Here is a 24,939-nt window from a genome sequence, read left to right as displayed (position 1 = left end):
TGTGAAAGGGAAATTCTAGCTGAGACTGCTCAGCAGTGGTAATTCGTGACAGTGTGGTTGGCCATGGAGGGCGAGGAGGCTTTGATGCAAAAAGGGGTTAAAGGAGCTGGGAGCAGGAATGCCAAGGGCAGAAGGACTCCTCACTAGAGATTAGTTTCCCTTGGTGACGGGATAAGAAAAAAGCCTCAGTATTGTCTTGTGGACTTTCCTGGAACTGGAGAATGCAGGGTGAACCTTGGGGCAACAGAGCCGGGCTGGGGAATGGACCCATGGCCAAGCTGACGTGCCCCATGCAAATGCTCAGGGGGTTGGTGCTGGTGATGGTGCAAATACCTATGAGGGATCTTCTCGTGAAGCATCTTTGCAGACTCCATGTAGAACCATATATTGCAGTGAAACTTTGCCCAGTGCAATGTTCATTGAATATTTCTATTTTCAGCACAGATATGTGTTTAGCTCTCCTTGAAGGAGAATTACCACAGAAATTCCCTAAAAGTTGTCAAAACTATCTTAAAGAACATGCAATGGATTCAGGTGGTAGGACTGTTCTGCTAATGTACACCAATCTATATGCTGCATCCCAACTAAAGGAATACGGGATAATACCTGTTACACTATTTCATATAGCTTTTCACGTTCTCATTATTGCATAGATATTCCAGGCAGAGCAGCCTGAGTTTACGCTTTCATTTGGCAGTATTCCAGAGTCTGTTCTACTAATAGGAAATATTTGAGGGCTCAGTTTAAACAACAAGTTGCAGTCATTTATGAGTTGTTCATTTTGCCTCTTTTAAGCACCTATTTCAAACTGTCACAAAACTATATTAAGATCCTATTATCATTTATTCCCAGTTATTCACTGTTCTTTGCTTCAAATAAAGTTACATTAATCTAGAACAAAGCTAAAATACTTCGCTTACTTGTCAAAAGCATAACTCATGCATGTCAGGTGGCGTATAAATAGCACAAAAACAAAGTTAATTCAGAGAATGTGAATCTGCTGTTTCTCCCTATGCCTATTTTCTTACTTTAAATGTATCACCTTAGTGTCTTTGTGCCAAACTTCACCCTAGGATTTCACAACCAAACTTAAAGCAATTAAAAGTAGCTACCTCCATTAACTTAAATTGCAGTTCCAAAAAGGAAGTACAAAACAGATTCTGTGTTAAATGACTTGACAAACCTTACCCATTTCAATTCACTAATTTAATCTCGTTCTTCTCATCCTGTGATGTACATCAGTTTAAACTATTTGTAGTATATTGATAAGCTAGGGCTTTGTTGGGATATCATGATAAAATCCCCCAGGCTTTATTCATCTCCAGAAACTGCTGGTACTCCAAGAGCCCAGAACACCTCTTTGCTTTCTAGAGCTTGTAACTCAAAGATTTATTTATTTTATAATCATTGCCTCTATGGCACTTACAAATATGTATTTATATACATCCATCCATGCGTTGTATTAATGTAAAACTTAAGAAAAAATCCGTAACTTTTGTTAGGATCTATTTTCATCTGTTTCCTTAACAAGAGACAGGATACAATATAGCTGAGCTAAACAAGCCAGCTATTTTAAACAGTCAAATACAGTTTACTCACTTATGTAATACCATTTCCCAAAGAGAACTGCCTGGTTACATGAGATTGCCCTATGCTCATTCTCCAAATCCCATCTCATGCCAGAAAATTACATTTGTCATTACTACTGACTAGTAGTAATTATATATAAACAACTGGTTGGGAACAGAAATTAAGAGTGTGACAAGTAGAAGTACAAGCATTAGAAATAGAAAAAGACTAGATTTTCAGCAACATAAACTCTAAACACTGAAGAGCAGGAACCATGGAGAGAGATGCCTCCCACTTCACTCTTGTTGCATGATGGAGTATTTCAGAACCAGCTGAGAGACTGCCAATGAACACAAAGCAGCTGTCTGCACTTATGACTACAGTGGAGCTAAATGATTTAATTATTTCTAGTTCAGCCTGATGAGATAGTGTATTTGTTTGCTTATAAAATACCCATGATAAGCTAATATAGATCTGTAGTTTTTCCTTAAAAAGCTAGTCTTAAATATAAAATATATGCTAAGAACACTAGTGGCTGGAATAACCTACAGCAGGTAATTACAGGGGAAGCCAAGGATTTCACACCCTAGTGTACACAGAATACTAGCACTGTCATCCTGCCATACTTTCTGTTCCAGTAACTGGAGGGGGGGTTTTTTAAGATACTCTTTATACTACTATGAATCTTTCTCTCAATACCACCTAGGTGCTACCATGCAGATTTTATATAGTTGTCTTTGTATAGGCTCCACCTTTGTATTTCCCTACTCTTAATTATGCCAATTAAGATACTGGTATGAATAAAGTGGAAATTAGCTACAGTAATTGAACATATGAATACAGGAATTTATGAAAATTTTAAAACTATACATATAAAGTATGTGATTGTGCTGACAAAGTGGGTTGAACATGATTTCATGTTAGTATGAAATGTTAGGGCAAGATAAAGGCAGCCTATCCCTTGAAATTCCTTCAGCTCAGAAAAAAATAGTTTCATTTGTAAGATGCTTCCTATCGGGCTAAGGAAGGTCTGCATCGCCTTCATATTTGCAAACTTTATGCATTATAAGTAGTAAAGTACCGACAGTATGGAAATGTACATACAGAAGTATCTACTGTCAATCATAATAGTATGCCTTAATCAATCTTCAAAATTGAGTGCATATCCTGTCTTTGGAAGTACTACATAACTACCCACACCATGCAAAAGCTGACAGCCTTTCTTATACAGTTGAACATGCACAGCTGAAACAACCTTGCTGAGTTTTGAATTTTTGGTTCATGGCATGTACAACAACCAAAGTGGTCTAAAGTACAAGAACCAAAAATCCCTCTGATTTGGGTTTTTCATGCCTGCCTGATGAGTTTCGTTTACCTATAGGTGATAGTCTATGACACCAGACAAAATCCTGCACAGAGACCTCCTGCCTCCTTCTGTCACGAGCTGCTCATGTGACACACCCAGGGTAGCCCAAGCCTTGTCCCCCACCCGCGGGGACTCTGTATCTGGCTGCCGCTGCGGCGGCTGCTGCCATCTCCTCTCCAAAGGAACAGCACGCTTGATTGCTGGAACATTTGTTCAGCACTACTGAAATGCAACCGCTGACGTTTGTTTGTGCAAGGTGTATTTGCTCAGGAATTCACTGTGAGAATGTGACATAAGCCATGACAGAGCTACCCTACAGCAGGTGACCTACAGTTTTGTTTGCTTCTTTAGTCACAGCCTTGAGTTTCTTCTTTTTTCAGAAATCACCTTCCCTATTAACTATTCAGGTCTTTCAGTGCATGCAGGTTTCTTTTGCTTTGTTTCTGTTACCCTTTGGCCTTTGGATAAAAGTTTACTGATGTTTTTACTTTATTATATTTTGACTTTAATCCTTGAGAACAATGAAATAAATGTTCTTTGCTAATGGAAAACCTTCGATTTTCTTTTTTTTATTCTTCTTCAATAATTTATCTGAACTGAAGCAACTTGGGCTCACTGAGCAGTCTTAGTCAAAACAAAAATTTGTGGCAAAGATCTGAATGCAAATGTCCCTGATCACAAACCTACAATTCCTCTATATACACACGCAGGCCTAGGTGGTCAGAACCTCTGCTGAAGGTGGAGAGCAGAAAGCCTTTTTCATCAGAGAAAACTTTTCCAAGTAACATCTGTCATAATTAGTATGCAGATTAGATCTAACAGGATGGTGCATATTTATATGTTCTTCTGTAACAATAAAAGCTTTTTTTTCACCCTTGGTATATGCTTATGTATACATCTAGCTGAGTAATAGCTGCTTGGTTAGGGGAAAACCTTTAGCACAGTAAAAAGCAGTTATCCTATGGAAATATCAACAAACTTTTGCAGGGACGGTATTACCTTACATTTTACATAGCACACGTAATTAAAATATGTATCTCAATGCTACACAATCCCAATCTATGTGGTTGATACTCCAGTTGGTTGTGTGTTGTCAGATGGCTGGAAAAATGGGTAAATAGGAATATCATTGAGTTCAGCAAAGGGGAAGGAAAAGTCCTTTTTCTGGGGAGAAATAACCACATGCGCCAGAACAAGCTGGGAGACAACAGCTGAAGAGAAACTTGACAGTAAAAGACTTAGGAGTTCTGTGGGCAACTGAATATGAGCCATCACCATGCCCTTGCTGCAGAGAAGGCCAACAACCACCTGGGCTGCATTAGGAGAAGCATGACCAGCAGACTGAGTGAGGTGATCATTTCTCTCTACTCAGCCCTGGTGAGACACCCCTGGCAAACTGACTCTAGCTCTGGGCTTCCCAGTATAAGAGAAACATGGTCATACTGGACTGACTCCAGCAAATGGCTACAAAGGACACTGATGTAGAGTGTCTGTCCTTTGAGACATTCAATACCCAACTGGAGACAGGCCTTGAGAAATCTGCTGTAGTTGGCCCTTCTTTGAGTGGGGCCAGTGCCTGAGGCAGTCTCCAGATGTTTCCTCTACTTCAGTGACTCTGTGATGCTGCATTTAGCCAGGGGTGTATTTACCCTCCCAGTTTTTCAGAAAGTGCTCTGATTTTTACTCTTTATTAAGGCTTATGTCAGCAATGTGAACAATAAAATACTTAGTTGAAATAATCTCTTGGTAAATGGGACAACATTACTAAGTATATTTAAACCACAAGAAAAGCACAAAGCACAACACTTTGTGAATGCTCTTCAGTAGGAGTATGTAGCCAGTAGGAGAGCATCTCACCACAAGTATGGAGAATAAAAAAGTACTAATGTGCAAAAGAATGAAGAAAACGAGCTCATACATGACATGTAGAAATAATATATTTTTGAATGTTAAAGGTGAGTATCATGCATTTGGTTTTTCAGAGTCAAGCTTTCAGTAGCTTTGTGTACCAGACTGCAGAGTTAATTGGAAACCAGGGAAAGTTAATAATCAACATAGACCCACAGGATCCAAATTCTTTTTGGCAGGAAAGAAACAAAATGTGATTACCACCAAACTGTGGGATGCTACACTGGTCTAGTTTTGAACTAACTGTGTGTTCCTAGACATATGTGAAATCCAGTCCCACTTCCTATGCTCATAAGAAGACAATTCTATGCTTCCTTTTCCCTAGTTCATATTTGTCTATTTAGAAGCATGATGGAAGACACTAGAACATCACATTTAATGAAACTGATTTAGAGAAGTGAAACGGGAAGAAATAAAGGGAAGAATATTGAACAAGTCCAATACATCACTTCCCCTTTCATTGAAAAGCCATTTTTTATTTCTGTTGTTAATTATTATATACAAAAAAAATTGAAGTCTATTTTCATCCCTGCATGACATGCAATAGGGAGAAGTGCAGTTGGGTCACAGCCTGATGCAGCACTACAGGCTGGAGGAGGAGTGGATCAGGAGCTGTTTGGCAGAAAGGCACTTGGGGGTGCTGGTTGAAGGCAGCTCAGTATGAGCCAAGTGTCCCCAGATGCCCAAGAAGCTCTATGGGATCCTGGCCAGCAGGACTAAGAAAGTGATTATCTCCTTGTACTCAGCACTGGTGAGGCGAGACCTCGAATCCTGTGTTCAGTTCTGGGCCACTGGTCACTTCTAAAAGGACTTTGGGGTGCTCTAGTGTGTCCAGAGTGTGGGGAAACACAAAAGGTGGAAAGGATTTTAGGTGTGAGAAATAGAAGCAGGTTTCAGAAAATAGAGGAAAAGTATTTAGGATTCAGCTTTGCTTGTGAAAAGATAGAAGAAGATACAGTTATGCAGCAGCAAAGACATTTAGAAACAATAGTTAGAGTTTCTACGTTTGGCCTAGATAAATTTTGAAGTTGCAAAAAATCTGCGTAGCAAGACAGAGTTTAAGCCTTATAATACAATATTGTATATTGTTACGTCAAGGCATAACAAGCCTTGTTATTGGCTGCCCTTGGCAGCACGAGCTTTGTACCAATTCTGTCTCAACTCAGTATGTGAGACTGATAATAGAATAAAATAATAAAAGGCTCCTAGAGAGCCTGTCCAGGCTCCCCGTCCCCTTTGTCGACGAGGACACCCACACAGAGAAGGGCACAAAGTCTCATGAAAGGACTAGAGAACATGTCTTGTGAGGAACAGCTGAGAAATCTGGGTTTGTTTAGTCTGGAGAAGAGGAGGCTCAGGGAGGATCTCATTGCTCTCTACAGCTCCCTAAAAGGAGGGTGCAGTGAGCTGGGGGCCGGTCTCCTCTACTGTGCCTGCAGTGAGAGGACCAGAGGAAATGGCCTTAAGATGAGACAGGGGAGATTCAGATTAGATATTAGGAAATATTTTTTACTGATAGGGTGGTCAGGCATTGGAATAGGTTTCCCAGGGAGCTGGTGGAGTCACCATCCCTGGAAATGTTCAAGAGGAGTCTGGAGCTGTCGCTGGGTGATGTGGTTTAGTAGTAAATTACCATTCAGTCTGAAGTGCTCGTTTGAAAGTAGACACTTTCAATAGATACTATTTTTAAGTATTTTCCCAGAGTATTTGAATCCTTGGAGTCATATTGCTACTTTCTATTTTAGGAAACAAGGCAATAAAACATGTTACAATTTAATCAATCTCAATTTTAATAATGAATAAAAAGGGAAGAGTGAAAGGGAGGAGTTGAACTGACAGCACATCCAAGACTGATTTTGCGTTTTCGCAGATCAATTCTGCAAGTTAAAATAATCATTAAAATAAATTCATTCAGAAGCTGCTTTTGGGACAAATTCTCCCAGTGCAAAACTGACAGCAGATAGTTTCAATGCAAGACAAATTCCTTAAAATCTGCAGCTTCCACAGGGTTTAAAGCCACTAAGGTGAATTGATACAGATTATCAAGAATTGTAGGTGAGAACTGCATATCCTTGGACTTCTGTTCCCAGCTTGACGGTGCTCTTTTGCCCAAGTAACTCACCTAAGCAGGCTGATTCATATAAAGCAAATAAAAAGTCAGAATTCACAGGTGATACAATACCATTTTTCTGGTTTAAGATATGATAGACACAGGTTACTCCTGACAGAAATCTTCTACCTTCTCCCTGTTTGGCATTCTGCTCATGGATCAGAGGACACATGGGTCCAGGTATCAAAGGAACCAAGAAAAAAATTATTATTCCCTTAATTCTCTGTTCTAACAAAGGGTTCTGGCATGTCTGCTGGGCTTAGGAACAACATCCACATCAGCAAAGCCACTGGGGTGAATCCAAGCAGTCTGCACAGCCCATCTGGTTCCAGCAGAGCAGGCAGCGTGATCACCACAAGACTGTCAGAAGGACAGCCAAATACAAATGGCACCCAACAGTTAAACATGGTAGAATTCCTCTATATTTATAGAAAATTAATAACATCCATAATGAAGTAGGCCCCAAATGAAATGTATAACAAATTAAATGTTAATAATATGGATTTTGCAGATCTGAGGATTGACAGGTACAACTATAAGTAAGCTTTGTAAGATAGAGCAGGAAATAAAAAAAGGATTACAGAGGAGACAGTGAGGAAAAACAGTCTTCTTGTTAAAAAACTTATTGGAGGTCCTTTAAAAAAAATTACTTATTATTTCACAAACTGCTTTCTTTCTATGCTTTCCTTTGAAGAACAGAAGACTTGACATTCCCTGTACATATTAAGGGTTTTTTCCTAACTATTTCTAAGTTCCTCAACTGATGTCTATTCTCCATTTCCAATTTAGACAACAGAAGTAATAATAATTTTGTGCATTTTTAGCTTTTAAACATTACCTTTGAGGCCGATAAGCATTTTCTCAGTTGCTAGAGGTAAGAAAAATAACAAATAAGCAGGTGACTCCAAATCTTAGCCAGCACAGCAAGAAATCCAACCCAGACTCACGTGGGTTTGATGAAAAGCAAGATAAAACAAATAACTTACAAAATAATATGGACACAGAAACAACACCCAAGAACACGGAAACTAATTTCATCTTGCAAACATCATCTGACTAGCCAAGAATATTATACTAATCTTATTTGTAAAAACTCTTCTTAGAAACGTGGTTTTCAGGTTATCAGCCCGCAATAGTTTTCAAAGTAAGCCTCTCCCACATGCTTTTCTTGCTTGCCTTCTCCAAGGGTAATTCTCAAATATCCTTGATTTTCTTTTTCTTCCTAAATGAAGTCTAAAACCAAAGCTCTCTGTCTCAGATCACTTATTTTTTGTGTGAACATCCTGTTCATTACAAACCACAAATTAGAAACTAAATTTCTTTTGTATCACCTCGAATATTTTTCAGGGACTAACCAGACACCACAACAATTTTATCAATGGTAGTTCTTCCCATAAAATTCAAGATAACAACCTGATAAAATGATGCAGATAGTGATATCATTTTTGACAATTTTGTGAAATGCAGTAAAGACCCTGGTGCTTTTCATGTGACCATGACCAGTGCTGGCAGGAACTTTTCATACCAAGCCTGTTAGTGAAAAACCTGGCTCCATGAAAGTACTGCAAGACCTCATTCTTTCTTACGTAATTGGTTGTTCAAGAAAAAAAATCCCTTATAAATTAAATGTTTCATCCTGGCATTTCATGCCTCATCAACAGCACAACTGTATTGGCTTCATTTCAGTTCCCTTTTTTTAATGTCTATTCTCCAGCACCATTTTAATCTATTTTCCAATATGGTATTAAATTCTTGAAGTCTCCCTTCCTACTACACACTGCTCAGGAGCACCTGCCTACAGAGAAAGGTAGCTACAGTTATTGGGACCTTTTAGAGCAATCAGTGAGGTGAATGCAAATCAGAAGCCATCAGCCCTGGATGGACATACTTCCCTTCTGTAATCCTGCCCAATATCCCCATTAACTTCTGGGATGCCTGAATTACAGCAGTCCTTCAGCAAATTAAAAATCACCTGTTACTACTTTGAGTTTGATGAAAAAACTAAGTTCAAAAGCACTGGGCAGGCAGTGGAAAAAGTCACTAAAGGTCTTCCATTTTACTAAACTGGAAATATCTCAGCTGTGGCTAGCAACATTCATGCATGGTATCATCAGCTGAACATAGTTGTATAATAAACACTTTTCTAAGCATGGTGGAGAGGCATGGCTGAAGGCAAGCTGTCTGACCTGCAGAGCCATGCATAGCGCCAGTGAGAGGGTCATTAGAACCACACGAACTCAGCTCAGGACCTAAACACAGGTTTCTCTCACTACACCTTACAGACACATCTCTATCCTGTATATCTATGTATACTACAGAGCGCAAGCATAGGGAGGTACATGTGTTCATGGAACCGCAGGGGAGCCAACAATGGCAGAGCTCTGACCAGGATGGCTGTGCATTCACAGCTCCACCCAGCCCTTGGGAGTGCAAGAAGGGAGGCTGCTGGAGACCTTTGGCATTGTGTCTTCCTGAACCGGTGTAAAAGCTTGTTCCCAGATCAACCAACCTTGAAACACTTACTCTTAAAACTATAAATACCTATTAAAACATGTTTGCAAATATTTATTTAGTATTATTTTTTTAAAAACAACTAACCAAACAAAACCCAAAGAACCCCAACTGACTAACCAAACAAAAAGATCTATCCCAACCATCTCCAGAATCTAATTGTTAAAAAAAAAAATGTTTCTACACAAGACAGGTTCATATGGATTATTCTGTAGTGCCACAAGGGGACACTCTTGAATAGTTTTTCTAATGAGGACAAGTGCTTTACAAGTCATTTTGTATTCAGTGGTAAATACAGATTTCTGATCCCCAGCAACCCAGAAGATAAGGATAATTCTTCATATTCACTCAATCTTACTTAAGCTCAGATTTCAGGCAGTAAATAATCAACAAATTTTTTTACTATAACTGCTTTAGAAGTTTTATGTCAACTAACAGCTCTAGCCCCTTATTTAAGTTGTGTTAGCCTTGGTTCATAGAGCTTTTTCTTATCCTCTGCTCACAGCCTTTCTCTGAAAGCATGTAATGTATTTTACCCTTTACTTACAACATTGTTGAAAATGTGTTTTTTCCATATATAAAAAACTCTGGTACCAATACCTGTGTACCTTGTCTTTAATTGCTAGAAGTAACTAGGCGTGTGTACTTCTAAAAAAAAAAATTAAGTAGGAAAGACATGTTGAGAAATGCAAAACTATGTCCTTAAAATGAGTGGATGTATTACAAGTAACTACAGTGATACTGCTTCATAATTATTTTAAAGACATCAGGTAAAAGTTTTTTAGATTGAACCAAGCAAGTGATTATAATATGTGAATTATACGTGAAAACATCTGAGGTGATGTAACCCAATAATCCCTTCGGGACAAAATGAAAAGAAATAAATAAAATATCTTGCTTCTTTATAGTCAACTCGGTGGAACAAGTGTTTACAACAACATGTAGAATCTACCTCCATTTTGGTCTTTATATTACCTATAGTAAGTCCTGTGTCCTGAACAAGAACAAAAAGATAAAATAGTCGAATGATAAGTTAGTTTCCTCATACATACATCTTAACAATAAACTGATTAGAAACAACAGAATTTTAGACACCTGGTGATGCTGTTTATATTTGGGTTAAATGTGTTTCATATTTAACTTCATTTTAAAGTAATAATGGAATTGAATGATACAGTTATCCAAGCTGAGTATGACTTCAACGTTTTTATCAAAACAGTTAGTTGTTTTGGGGGGAGGAGAGGAACCTTGTTATTCAGGGGCATAAATATTCAGGCATATTTATCTTTGGCTTTCATGGTGGCAGCAATTAGGCAGATGCAGGAGACCCCAGTTACCTGAACCTTGACCAGTGTGTCTCGCTCTGGGATATTCTGCTGTCTTTCTTAGGTCCTCCATATCTCTTCACTGATTTTAGTTCAGTCTGATGTGGTACTTACTTTTAAAACAGCTTTTCCCACATTACTAGCTCCTGTCTGATTCACTGCAGCATTTCTAATAGGGCAAATCCACAACACATTCACCATAACCAGGAAGGATTTGGAAAAAGAAAATGTGAAGAAACTCATAATAAAACAACCTCTGAAAAACACCCAGTTTATAGCTGATAACACCACTGTGGTTTTTGTCATTTCTTCTTTTTGTTTTATAATCCATATGGGAGCCAGACACTGGGATAAATACAGATGCAAAGAGGATTATATTCCTTACTTTTTATATCTTTGGACAGAATATAAATACCATAATTATCAAGGCTTTCTAGTGTACATTCAGAATTTTAAAATATTTAATTAGATCTGAGGTCTACTTTATTAACACTCAGTAGTGATTATATAATTTTAGGTTTGCTATATTCTTTTTTCTAGGTTGTTATTTTGTGATGAATTACTCCAGCTTCTTGGGGGGAACATCTTGTGATTTCAGAGTTTTGCTGATCAGATTTTGCTAAATGCTTTTCTTTCTGCCCTGCCAAGGGGCTACTGATAACACCAGAAGTCGATAAGCTAAGTACAACCACAAAGCCAGAGCTGTTACCTAGAGGTAGCAGAGACCACTGCAGAGCCAAAATCCTTGAAAGAGATGTTTCATAAGGGTCCTGATGTTTTATAAAGTTTCTGAGAGTGCTATTATAGTATAATTTTCTATAATTGTGGGTTTTTAACAAATATAGCAGAGTGCTGCACTGCAAGACATAAAAATTTGCACACATTATGCACTGTTACACACTTTAAAAAATTGGTCACACTGTCCAGCACACAATATTCAGGAATAATTTGTTCCTGTTTTACAGCTCAGAGGTTATGCTGAAGTTCATTGTTTGTACCTCCGGGGTGTGTACTAAATTTGCATGAGAACTGAAAGAGGAAGAGAGGCTTTGGAAATGACATTTTGACAGGTGGAGCTTTGTGCTTTGTGGAGGGTAATTGCCTAAATCAGAACAGCAAAGGAGACTTTGATCAGAAGAACAATATATACAAAGGAGGAAGTCATGAGTACATGGATGGCAGTAGAAATTCTATTTTCAGCTTCTGAGCTCCCTTCCCACATGTAACATGCCTGCTGTGCTATTGTAAGGGCACTTAAAATAGCACAGCTATGGGGCACTATGACAAGGGCTGCTCACATTAAAAGATGAGTCCTTTCTCTGAGCACCCATACCACTTCAGCCCTTTAGAGACGTGAGGTTTTATCTCATTTCTGAGGTTCCAAAGTAACTTTTTTGGTAAAAAGAATGTGTATTGGAAAGAACAGGGAAACCAGTGAAGAGGATGTCCCATCCATCTGAGATTGCAAAAGTTGTGGGGATATAATAATGGATCTCAAATACATAGTAAGTAACGTTTCTGGTGAGCTGTTCAAAGAAAATACAAGTCAGCTATTCTGGCTTAACAGTAGGTTGAAATTGCAAGAGCAAGTTAGACAGCTATGGAACGAAGTTGACTCAATCTATTTTTCACCACCAGTTGATGTTTATTTTGGTTTTATGCCCATTAGCACAGCACAGATACTTCCTTACATTGCCTTTGTTAGTACAATTCCCTGTAGTCATACCAGGATCTCAGACAGAAATAGCACATGCCATCAGCTAAGCAAAGCCAGTAAAGCAGTGCTGATGTGTCACTGTACTACTGAGTTGGGTATATCCAGTGGTTATACACCTTCTGAGGGAGAATTACAGCTGTTGACCTAGCTCTCAAGAACAAGATTTAAGCAACCTTGGTGCTCACAAGCCTTTATTTTGGCTTTGGCTTTGCAGAAGTCCTTTTTCCCATACCTAAAGTGTATGTTTTTATATATATCCAGCCCTATCTCTGGGAAGAAGAACCTGAATATTCAAGAATCTGAAGATTTGAGAAAAACACATTAGTTGACATTTAAGTTTTTATTGTGAGGTTCATTGCACTAGAAGTTAATTCAAAAATACCTGCAGCCCTCTCAAAACTTCTCTTTAGGGAATTATTCACGTGCGTAATACTGAAACACAGAAACCATTTTTAAATTGATTTAAAACTAGGCTTTTCAGGAGACACTATATGCGGTAGACCTTTTCATTACCAATTTGAGATAGGATATATAGTATTACAAATGGGAGGCTTTCCATGTTCTTCTGTCTACAGCTTTTTCCAGAAATATAGGCCCTATTCAGTCAATGTATTTAATTATTCTTAAATCAAAGAAATACTTACTATATAATTATATACTTATTTTATATCTAAATATTTAAGTCTTTATATATAATTAAATAGATCCAAATAATATACTTAATTATTCTTCAATCAAAGAAATGTAACCTATTTCACCTCACTTTTTAGTCCATTTAAATCAATTATGTTTCTTTTTCAACTAGCAATTAGTAGGTAGTATTTGTTCATCATGACACTGATGAACATTCTAGGGGGCACTTTGCTTCCCCAAAGTATCTGCCATCTCATGAGCTCAACAAACATTTCTTCTGTGAAATTAAAAGTGAACTAATATGGGAAAGGTCAGAATGAAATAAATAGAATGTGTAGTTTTTCAAGCACATGTTGAATTTTTATTTTTATAACCATGTTTTGCACTCCATCACTATATGATGCTGAAGCAGAAATTGATGCCTTATTGTTCTTCAATGGAGCACACAAGCACTGAGCTGTGGTTGGTTATAGCAGGAAAACCTCTGTGATAAGTTGTGCCACAGCTATAAATTCATACTACACCCTTAAGCATCACAGGGACAAATAGTGCCCGGGTTTTCTAGGAATGAGCTACGAGACCTGTAGGCAAACTCTGAACCTTTGCAATAGTGCAAAACAGGATCGCTGCAGGGAGTTCTGGCTGAGATGAAGGTCAATGACCTGCCTTAAGAGAAAGAAACTCAAAGCAAGACAGCTTCTAAATGTCACAGCAGCTCCCTCAGGTTTCTGAGGATAAAGCTGATGAGGGAATCACCTTTGCAAAGGGGCAGAAGGAAAAACATAAGGCTATGGGATCAGTCTTGTAGCACAACATTTAACAGCGGTAACAGCTGAGATCTTCAGAGGGTATCTCAGGCCTTTCTCCATATAAAACAACAGCTTCAAGGAAATCTACAGCAAATACATTCAAATAGAAAAGAGAATTACATCCTTTGGGATTTAAACACAAACAAAATCTAACACAACCAAACAAAATATTAAGAAACATACCTTGACTGCCAAATGAGGTTTCTTGCCTTCTAGTGCTTGTGACCTTCAGTTTGGCCAACACACCTTTGTCAAGGACCTACAGCAACCATTAGCACCAATTAATGCAGCCTAATTTCTTCAAATGCACCACTAGCATGACATTTCAGTGAGTTGTAGTTTCACAGAAATTTGTGTGATTATTCAGAAAGAATTTATGGTAAATGCTGAGTTTCTACCCAAAGCAGAATACTTTTTTTTCACAAATGCTAGTTTCATAAATTATGGTAGGGACTTCAGAATGCAAACAATGTTGAGGGGGATATATTTTATTCTTATGTTAAAGCAGGATTCTTACATTAAAGCAGGAACACAACCTCTTTTGAAAGCTGTATTATAACCTACATCATTTTAACTGAATAAATAGGTCTATCTGTACTATATAGTCCTGTTCTTTTACATTCTTGACTGACAGAGTCTATTTATATTTTGGCACTTTCTATACAGTACAGTAATATCTTCATCTAAATGTTTTATGTGCTCAGGAACTAGCTTCTGTTTCTCTTAGCTCCTGACAATTATATTCAATTGCCTCATTGCAGACTGTGCATTTCTTACTAAATACTTTTACTCTGTCAGAGCTCCAAATCAACTCAATCTTAGAAAGCACAGCTTTTCCTACATAACGTTCTAGCCAGACCTACCTCTGAAAGGTTGCAGCCATATGTCCACTGCCAGGGCCTGACTGTAAAACCAGCCTCTCAGTTCTTATTCTGTGTCTATCAATTTTATCTCAGGACCCCAACTAACTCTTATGTGGTAACCAGGAAAATCAGTATTTTCTTGGTAAATGAGCCTGAAACCATGTTAATAACATCTCATTTTAAAGTACTTTTTAGTGTCTCTCCAGCTGATAAAGAAAGAATATTATATTAAAAACAGTGTAAGAGTTGTAAGAAATCTGTACTATACTACATTCCAAGTACTTCTTGACAAAAATTATTATTTATAGAAAGTCTTTCCTCGTAAGAAATGTCATAACTGCAGAAAGCTTTTCTCCAGTGTAATTTTATTAGGGATTCCTGCCATCATATCAACATACAAAACAATTAGGATGTTGACATATAGAAATGTGAAATTCACTGTACAAAGATAAGGCTCAAGTTACAGGTATATTTTCCCCTTACACTCCATGAAACAAAACCATATTTAATTCTTCCCAGAGTTGTGTTTATAAATGTTAGACAAGCCACGAAATCGATTTCAAGTACATAACATTTTACAATATAATCCAAGCCCAGACAGAAATACACAATATTGTACCTACAAACACTCCATAATCCAAATCTGTCATCTTTACTAATAAAAAGCTGCTACTTTCTCTGAATGTGCCCAGCCATATCCTTCTGTGTATGACATGGTCCTGGCCTTTAAGGCTCTCATGACTTTTAGTTAAATTACTTTGATAGACCAGAGCATATCAGGAAGGAAGGGGAGAATTTTAGAAGGCCAGGTCTGAATGTATGCATTCATATGTGCGCACACACTTGCATTTAACCCTCCATAAAACTTCACTGCACTGCACAATTTTTGAGATTATGTTCTCATGCAACTGATCTATTTTCTGATCAGAGTTAAATCAAGCATCACAATACTCCTACTTCTGGGGTGCTGTAATTCACAGGGAGAAGACTAGAGTATCTAACTTTTTTTTTAAGCAATTATCAGACTTTATGGGAGATTGAATGGAACCATGTCATCACAGTCCAGCAGCATGTCCGCTCTCACAGTCTTCACCACTGAAAACACCTTTCCTGACACCTTTGTTTAGCAACAATGCATTTACCTGTTAAGACCAAGTATCTACATTAGTTCACTCTCCATTTCTATTAGGCTGAATGATTATTACCTCATGGGAAAGGATCATTTAGCTGCAAGTAGCACAGGAAGAAATAGACATTAAATAACTAATCATTAATGATTCTTCTGGGAAAGAGATTAGCAAGGACAAACAAAGACAATAAAAAACCACAGTTGTTTAATTTAGTCTTTGTTGAAGGGGAGATGAATAGCAATCCAAAAGTTTTCAGCTGAGGAAAAGAACTCCTAAGTCCCGTAACTGTTCTGTCTTTTAAAAACTGGAGAAGATTAGAAGGGAAGGAGAAATCCTCTATGAAAATTGCCATTTTAAAACTAGACACTTGCAAAGGCTTACATGAGACAACCAAGCAAAAGATATTCCCTGATATTGAAACAAAAGGAATTTATTTAGTAGGAATTAGACATGTGATTACAATGTGTTAAATGCACATCTAATAAAATAGCTTCAAATATGTCTCCAATTCATAGATGTCTAAGCAGGAGAAAGACTCTGAAGCCAAAATTCAAGTTCCTTAATTTAAATATGAAACAAGGCTGCACTAAGATTGTGGGAGAGGAGCAATAAAAACTTTCTTGTCATAAATACAACCTCTGTGCTATATTTGAGGGCCTTCAAACGTTCTCAGCATTGACAAGATTTTACGTAAGTATATTCTCTAAGCTATGTTGGAATACCTTTAGGCATACAAATCCATGTTACACAAAACAGCATTAGTTCTTGTAACAGGGCTCATAATAACAAGGAAGGAGGGTAAGTATGCTGCTATATGTGAAAGGAAGTATATTAGTATGCACAGAAAATATGTTGTCTTAGAGATTAGTCATAAAGGGCATCAAGCATGAAAATGCATCTCTTAAAGTGTTTAAGCCTTTAACTGTGAGCCAGTAGATTACTTTTATATCAACTGTACAGCCTAATGCTTTGCTTTTAAAAAGAAATATGAAAAACTTGTTCCTTTTTCACCTTTTCCTCTCCTTTATGGTTTTTAAAAGTAGGTCACTCACCTACTGATTTAGTTTTGGGTCTTTTTCTTTATTTTTTTTTCCTTTTTTCTTTTTTTCTTTTTTTTTTTTTTTTATTTTTGCTACTTATTATTATTGTCTCCCATTATGTACAATAATCTACATTTAGACTGAAGACTCAACCTCTTTCTAAACATAGTTGTACTATCTTGTAAAGACTTTCTACAGAACTGATAAAGTGGAAGACAACCTGACAGATAAGAGGAAGGATCATTTCATTTCTGATCAATTCCCCAAGCTTTAGAGCTGTGCCTTTCAGAAATTCTTTCGCGTACTTGCTGTCCTTTCACCTCCCCTAGGCAGCCCCTACTGAACTTGAGTGAACTTCCTGTGTGTTTCCCAAACACAGTGCCTTTGTATAGAGCTACGATAAATTAATTCGTTCTCCAGCCAATAGCTTAAAAACAAATAATTGATAAAACACTAAAAACGTCCTACATGCCTCTCTGCATTATTCTTACCAATGTGCACATTAAATAACATCGTAAGTTGTCTTTTACTAAAAATTTACCAAAATATTTCAACACATAGAAAGGTAAAAAAACAAACAGAAAAACAAACAAAAACCAAAAACCCAGCATAAACATTGCTTGTATAGGCATTGGTTAGAGGCGATTGTTGCACTAAGGAGTATATTCAAAAAAGTTTTCTTTCAGTATCATCAGTTTCAGTGTCATGGATTGAAAGGTTAAGGACAATGAAACTTACTGTGACCCTGTCTTTTATAATGTAATAAACGAACAGGAAGTCTGAAATGTAACTAAAATAAAGCTTCTTTTTTGTTATTGAGAGGTGACGGTATACGTCTGTACCTAAAACGGCAATTTTAGTATGTAAAGGGAACTTAAGACTCTGAAGAGTCTGGAATGAAATCTGTACATGAAGATATAAAGGCCAACAGATGGGCCCAGGGACATTATGGAAAGCTGTCACTAACTGAAATTTTGAATATAGCCCTTAGTTGTATCATATTCATGTAAAGTTTAAAAGCTGCCCAGTATATCACGTATGAAGTTTATTTTGCAAGCCATCCACTGCCTAAGGGGGCAGTAATATTCAATATGAAACTGCTGAAACTCCGGCGTCTGACGGATTTCATGAAGGAAAGAGATTTGAAGGTCCGACTCCAAGAGAACAAGGAAAAGGGGGAACACAAACAACAACAGTCCAAGGCCTACAAGAAAAAGTCTGGAGAAACTCTTCACAAAAGCATTCACCTCTATATTGCCCATTAGAAAGTCATAGCTCCACCTCAGGGCTCTCCGAGCTTCTTTCAGTTCTTCCTCCTCTGCAATTAAAAATGCGTTTTCATCTGCTTCAAGTTCCTCAAATGAATCAGTATCATCTTTCTCATTCTCTGCTCTTGGACAGGTATCAAAAAGCATGTCAATCTCATCATCAACAGGTGTAGGCAGCAAGCTGGCACTTGGATTGTATACCAGCTCTGAGATGGTTAAGGGTTCCTCTTTCATCTTCTCTTCCTGTTCAATGGCAGGATCAACATCCTCCCCAGTATCCTTTACTGGAGAGCTTGAAATCACGGGTACTGAAATCTCCTCTTCCTTTGGCAGTTGGATACCTGGAAAAATGAGATTAAAACAATGATACTAAATTTCTCACAGCCTGGTGGCAAAATCAACCTTCCAATAGTATCTAACAGATGTCTGGAAATAAGATTCTGCCATAATTTTTCATGTTAAAACCAGACTGTCCACAATTATCAAAAACTGGAAAAGTTTTTTGAAGAGGGCAGTATCTTTACAACGCTGCAGTACATCAGATCTGCTTATGAGGGTCTGATGCAGCTATTAATGATAATAGTCTAGTGCTAAGCAGAGAACAGAGCAGCTTGTTTTCTACTGGCAATCTGACTTCTGGTATAAATTAATACCTACTACATGTGTGAATTGGTGGTCTTTGGTGTATGATAATAACAACAAAAACTACCCACCCTCATTTCTTTGAGATGAATGTGTGGTAAGATAATAGCTAAGGTTGAGAATAGAGCATGACATTAAAAAGAGGCAAAAAATTATCATGAAAATTCATGTTAACAGTAAAATAGCAAAAGGAGAAGGTTAACACATTATATGAGAATTAGATATTGTTGGAACAGCGTTCTAACACCCTCACCTGTTAAAAAAGCTCCTTCTCATGTCTCAATTTTTTTTCTGCTCATCTAGTTCTTCATCTCTTTTCTCTCTCCTCTAAATTTTTCTCTCCCCTTTACAAAGGAGACTTTATGACACCATTCTCTGCTGAAGCTCTCTCCTCTCAAAATTTACTCTCCTTTTTCCAGTCTATCTCTAATGTCAATAAGTCTGCGAAGAAGTCTGGCAGTTTACAGCTACATCAATACTTCAGTGACTGCTATTAGTTCTCAGTTGCAGGAGTGGAAGGGAGGACATTCAGGCAGAGACCTCCATTACAAAATGATGTTAAGACACTTCCTCGTGGAAATTTCCCTGTTTGAGTACTCAAAATGGCCCAGACAGATCTCTTCCCCTGTAATTTATCTTTTCCTTGCTGTCTAGGCCTCACTGGCCATTCCTCCAGGTGCAGTTTCACATTTTTGCCAAATGACCAAAAAGACCATTTCTGCTTCCTTTCATTTCATCACTGAGCAAGGCAGCTTGGGGTTTTATGGGCATCTGACATTTTTTTCTTCCGGAGCTGGCTGGTCATATATTCTCATGGAGACAGCCCATTACCAGGGAAAGAGAGAGAGCAGGAGATTTCTTTCCAGCAGCTAATGTGCATAGCTGAAATGAAAACTTGTCCTCAGTAATTATTAGTTCAATAATCTAAGTAGTTTAATTTTTGTAAATTTAATTTGACTTCATGGCTAATAATTCCTTGCCTCAACTATTCTGTCCTCTCTTACCACAGCCAATTTAGAATTTCATCACATTTCAGCATGAAACATGCTTTGTTCTGGAACTTGACTGTCTACACAAGTCTATACATTAAGAAATATACTTGCCACAGTCATCAAGAGGAGGATACAAACCGCCTGACACTAGACACAACAGTGTATGAACACTAAGAAGTGAGAACAGATTTGGGGGATATTTCTCCTAAGCATGCTGTAACAGAAGGTAGTGCTGGATCATCAGACTGTACTCAGTTACTTGAGAGTACACCCATGACACCTTAAATTACAAAAAGCAAATGTTTTTAACTCTGGAGCCCAACATTAAGCATCTAAACATACCTTTATATACACAAGTACTACAATTTGATTTTCAAATGTACTATTCAATTATTCTTAATATGAGTAAAATTTAAGCTAAGACACTTACTAAGACATTTCAATATGGTTTAAAGCACCTAATTTTTCTCTCCCAAATTTGAGAAGTCTGGCCATAGGCCACTCTACACCAGCTTAGGTGCAAGGTCAGTAATACATCTTCATCATGTTTCTCATCATAGAGAGGACAGCTGCAGCTACAGCAAAGAAAGGTCACCCAAATTTATGATTCTTGAGCCTCCTCTTCCTCCCCAGAGTAATTTCCAGCATGCATAAAATACTTAGTGAGCATGAACAACAAATATCATATTAACTTTCAAGAAAACTGTATTTTTCTCAAATAACTGGCAAACTTCCAACTTTGAGATTAACCTGTTGATAGAAGGCAACAGAGGAACCTTTCCATATCAGAGTTTTCTGAAGGCTTTGTATTAAAATTGTAATGTGCTACAGTTCTGAAGCATACGTCTAATTTACATTCCACTATTTAATTTCAACTGCTAAGAAGAATTTTCAACACCTTTATTTGTTATTTAAACTTACCAAATCAAAATAACTGCATTTTACATCAGTCAAATACTAGTGTAAATCAATATTTGAAAATTTAGAATGAGCATTAAAGTTTGCTGCTGCAAACTCATTTGATATTTTAAAAGATTGAACATATAAAGTTGTTCTTTTTGCTCCTTCATATTCCCTGTAACACCACAACATTTCTTAAGTCAAGGACTGAAGAAAGAACAGGTTATTAACCATGGTCAACATGAATGATTCCAACAAAGTTCCAGTCATGTTATAATATATAAATAAGTATGTCAGGCCATTCATATTTTGATGGTTTCAAAAGACATAACTGTAAAATCATTATGGCACATATCACTTACAAAGCTTGTGCAGTCCTAAGAACAGAACATTAAAGTACCAAAATTCAAAATCATTCCTCAGTACAATGAATGTTCCAGTAGCACAAATTTTAGAGAGAAGAAAGTCTTTCAGATTTTTTACTTTTCAGTTAGCCCTCAAGAGAGCCAGTTATCTGAAGTAAAAATATCAAGTTAAAAGAAAAAATTCCTCAAAATATTCCGAAGCAAAAAGAGAATATAAAAGTTAAAGCAAACACAACTCCTAGTACTCTTTAATTATTCTACAACTCTACTGCAAATCCTTTGCTCCTATTCATATATAAAAATTATTTTGCTACTATCTTTAGAAAGCTATCATTTTGTATCACTTGTTGGCAAGATTTTGAAAAGTCTAGTATTTCTTTAATAACCGTTAAAATTTATGTTGTGCTTAGATTTAAAGGACTCTAAGTTGAGAATTAATTTATATTTGAGAAGAATCTCTTCTTTCCATTCTTCAAATTATATTCTTACCAGCAATTTACATTCCATAAATCAGAAACTTCTAATACAGATTACTGGAATATCAGGTAAATAAACTCAAATTTATTTCTTATATTTCCACAGCAAAAGTTTGCTGCACTTCTCTGGCAACTGAACAAATTTTTCAAAGCCAGAGATCTTGTTATCCTAGCTGAAACTCAGTATTCCTCTTCCACCAGATACTGTGATAGCTCCAAACCAGGAACATAAACAGCTGAATAAAACGTGAGATTACTGCGGTCATCTGCTGTGAACATCAACGTGCAAGAGGTCTGGCATAAAAGTTGTCAGCTGCTAATATTTCTACAGGGGCCAAAACCAGCAGCTGAGGATTAACAAGATGAAGGTCAGCTCTAGGTTCACCATTCTTAAGAAGCTGCAGTTGCTGGAAATACAGCACCCCAGAAAAATGTATCATCTGCTTATTTAAAAATTCAGTTCACACACTGTCTGTTGGCCAGATATCCTGCACATGGCTTTTCTTACTAGAAACAGAAACACAGTTACACACCTGTAATGGCCTTTTATATTGGAGAAAGGAACAAGTGTGAATACATCCTCATTTTAAATAGAGAAATGGAAAATTAGATACAGTCCAGAGAGAACAGTGCTGGGAACACTACATACATGCATGTAAACAAAAAAGGCCAGCCAGGCTGCAGTTAGGACAAATCCTTCCTGTCCTTTTTACTTCTTCCTCTAGAAATATTGTCTATCCTTTGCTCATTTTCCATGTGGACAAAATTCATTTGTACTATGAAGAGAATGACCTTTCAGAAGGAAAGACAAGGTGATTTTGTCACATGAGCAAAGTGCCTGAATTTTCACAAAGAAAATGTAGAAAAATGAGACAGACTCTAGAATTGCACTGAATTTAAATATTTCCCTGCACAGGATCTACATCAAGCAGGATTTGCATCACAGCCAGACCTTCTGCCCTCAGAAACAAGTCACAGATTTGTACCATACCCATATCCCGTGCCAATAAAAGACACCTGTTATAGCTTTGCAAGGAGAGTTAATCAATGACAGTTTATAGTAAGTCCTTTTTAGGCAGTGACCTGGCTTTTCTGCTGGCCTTTATTGTTTGCTTTAGTCTAATGGGAACTTCTAGAAGCAAGTAAAGCCCTGTCCCAGCTGCCAGTTCACATGAGTTGCATGTTTTGCGGCATTACAGCTTGCCTCCCAGCTGTGTTGTGTGTCACAGTGTTTAAAGTCATGGCTACTACAGTCACAGGAGGCCACTGCTCTTCTTTTCACACCCCACAAAAGTCACCCAACGCACAGAATACAGAAGCAGAGCAGTGCATGCTGCACAATAGGCATTCTGGGATGCCTCCCTTTGGCCTAAAAGGAGTTCAACCCAGAGCAGTTGATCCCCATCCAGAAACAGGATTAAGCAGCAATAGGACTGAAGGAAGCATCAGGGAGAGAGAACTGTGTATCGTGGGAGCAGGAATGAGAAGGCCATGTACATCTGTCAGCAGTTCAGAGAAAGAAGGACCTGGTGGTGGGACTGCAGTGACTCAGTGTCCAGCACCACACCGAGGACAGCGAGGCTGAAAAGAGCTGAGCACTGATGTGAAAGCTTAGCAGAAGGGCAAGTGGGACATTTCAGCATTCCCACTCAGCTTGGGTGACCTCTCCTGGCACAAGCCAGTGTTGTTCTGAAGTGGTCGCAATGGGGTTCTCCCAAGGAGTTAGTCCCATGTCAGGAGTTTTGCACAAGCTAACTCCAGTGCTTTGGTGCTGGTATACATAATTTATATGCTAATATATATATATATTTGCATGTGTACTTCCAAAGGAACAACATACTATGAACAGGACTGCAAAATCAAGGTGTTTAAAAATCAATGCAATCCCAACATACAAATATCTTATGATTGGTGTCACTATATTAAACCAACAAGATGTCTTGCATCTATTTGGAGCCAGTATTTAACCTCTGAGATGTAAGAGTACAAAATATATATCAATAATAATGCCTTTTCAATTTTGCTACTATTTTTGAATTGAGACAATTAGATGCATTCTCATTGGTTTTCCTGAGTGGTGAACTCAGGAAAAAGAAGCAAAGGCAACCAGTAGCTGTTCCTACTCAGAGACAAACCACTGCAAGAAGCAGTTTCTCCTATATTTAATGCACTTACTGCTTTCTTATTTTCAGATACAAAAATAGTAAAAATATTCTAGTCTTTGCCAGAACTTTCTTTGATAAAAACTCATTTCTGAAATGAATATTCAATACAAAAATTTAATATAGGTTAGTAAAAACTGAAATCATTCAACCTATAGATGCCAAAGTATCAAAAGCAAACAGTGCCACAGAAAGCATAGAAAAACAAATTTCAAAATGGCTTATGATATTAAGGAAATGGACATATTTATTGACAGAGGGGCCAGTGGATCACTGGCAATGGGATTTCCTAGAAAAAACCACCACTGTGCTGTCCAGAGCAATACTGAATGCTTTTTTTTTTCCTTGGATTGCACTTCTCTTGTGTGTAGTGAAAAAGAGAGCTAAATCAGACTCTGCCCAAGCTGCACCTTCCTCCACCAGCCCTAGTACTATTATTCAGTATATGAAATTATTTCGTATCTAGAAAAATAAAACAAAGAAAGTTACAGTCTGGAAAATGTATGGAAGTAAAAAGCTGAGCTGTCTCAACTCCTATATTCAGCTCACACTCAAAATCTACTACCTTCTAGTTTAACAACGATTTAGTTGCCATAAATCACTACAGTTTCAAAGTATTCCCCTCCACCTCAGTCCCCGAAAAATACAAAGGCAAAATTCCAGTCCCCCATTTGTTACCAATTAACAAGTAAATACACAATTTTCTGTTAGATAAGGTAACAAATTTAAGTTTTTTCTCATTCATTCTCTATTTGCGACTTTGTTCCCGTCAGTAATTCGTCCTTATTCTCTGCTGTAGATGTCATTTACAGTACAGTTCCTTTCCAAAGGAAAACTATTAACATAAACTAGGGGAAGAGGGTTTAAAAAAGGATTTGATTAAAATAAATGTAAATTTACCAGCCCTTCTGGCTGTGATCTTGGAGCCATGCCGCAGTAAACGAATGCACACTTCCTTGTTGCAGTGGTTAACCATCCGCAAATGAATGCTTCTCTTGGTTTGGATTTTTACAAGACATTTCACCATTTTGACTGTTAACTCCTCTTCTCAAAGTCTTGTAAAGGCTCTATCCATACCAGCTTTGACCTTTTATTCACTCGCCACTGAGTTTTAAGAGACTAACACAAGTTGCTCTCAATGAATCAAATGACA

General features: G+C 37.6%; 1 protein-coding gene across 3 annotated transcripts in view; it reads right to left on the bottom strand.

Moving 5' to 3' along the window:
* Positions 1–15,159: 15,159 nt before the first annotated feature.
* FRMD3 (FERM domain containing 3) overlaps positions 15,160–24,939 on the bottom strand; it is a 93,575-nt gene continuing 83,795 nt past the window's right edge. For all 3 annotated transcript variants that reach the window (XM_042033568.1, XM_042033569.1, XM_042033570.1), the window contains one exon: positions 15,160–18,590. In XM_042033568.1, the coding sequence (XP_041889502.1) occupies positions 17,995–18,590 (596 nt within the window). In that variant the 3' untranslated portion in view covers positions 15,160–17,994. The remainder of the gene's footprint in view (positions 18,591–24,939) is intronic.

The sequence above is a fragment of the Corvus kubaryi genome, unplaced genomic scaffold, assembly GCF_017639235.1.
Source record: "Corvus kubaryi isolate FWS band 111438036 unplaced genomic scaffold, C.kubaryi_AGA036_p1.0 37357, whole genome shotgun sequence".
NCBI classification, from domain to species: Eukaryota; Metazoa; Chordata; class Aves; order Passeriformes; family Corvidae; genus Corvus; species Corvus kubaryi.
This window is presented reverse-complemented; position numbering and strand designations above follow the sequence as displayed.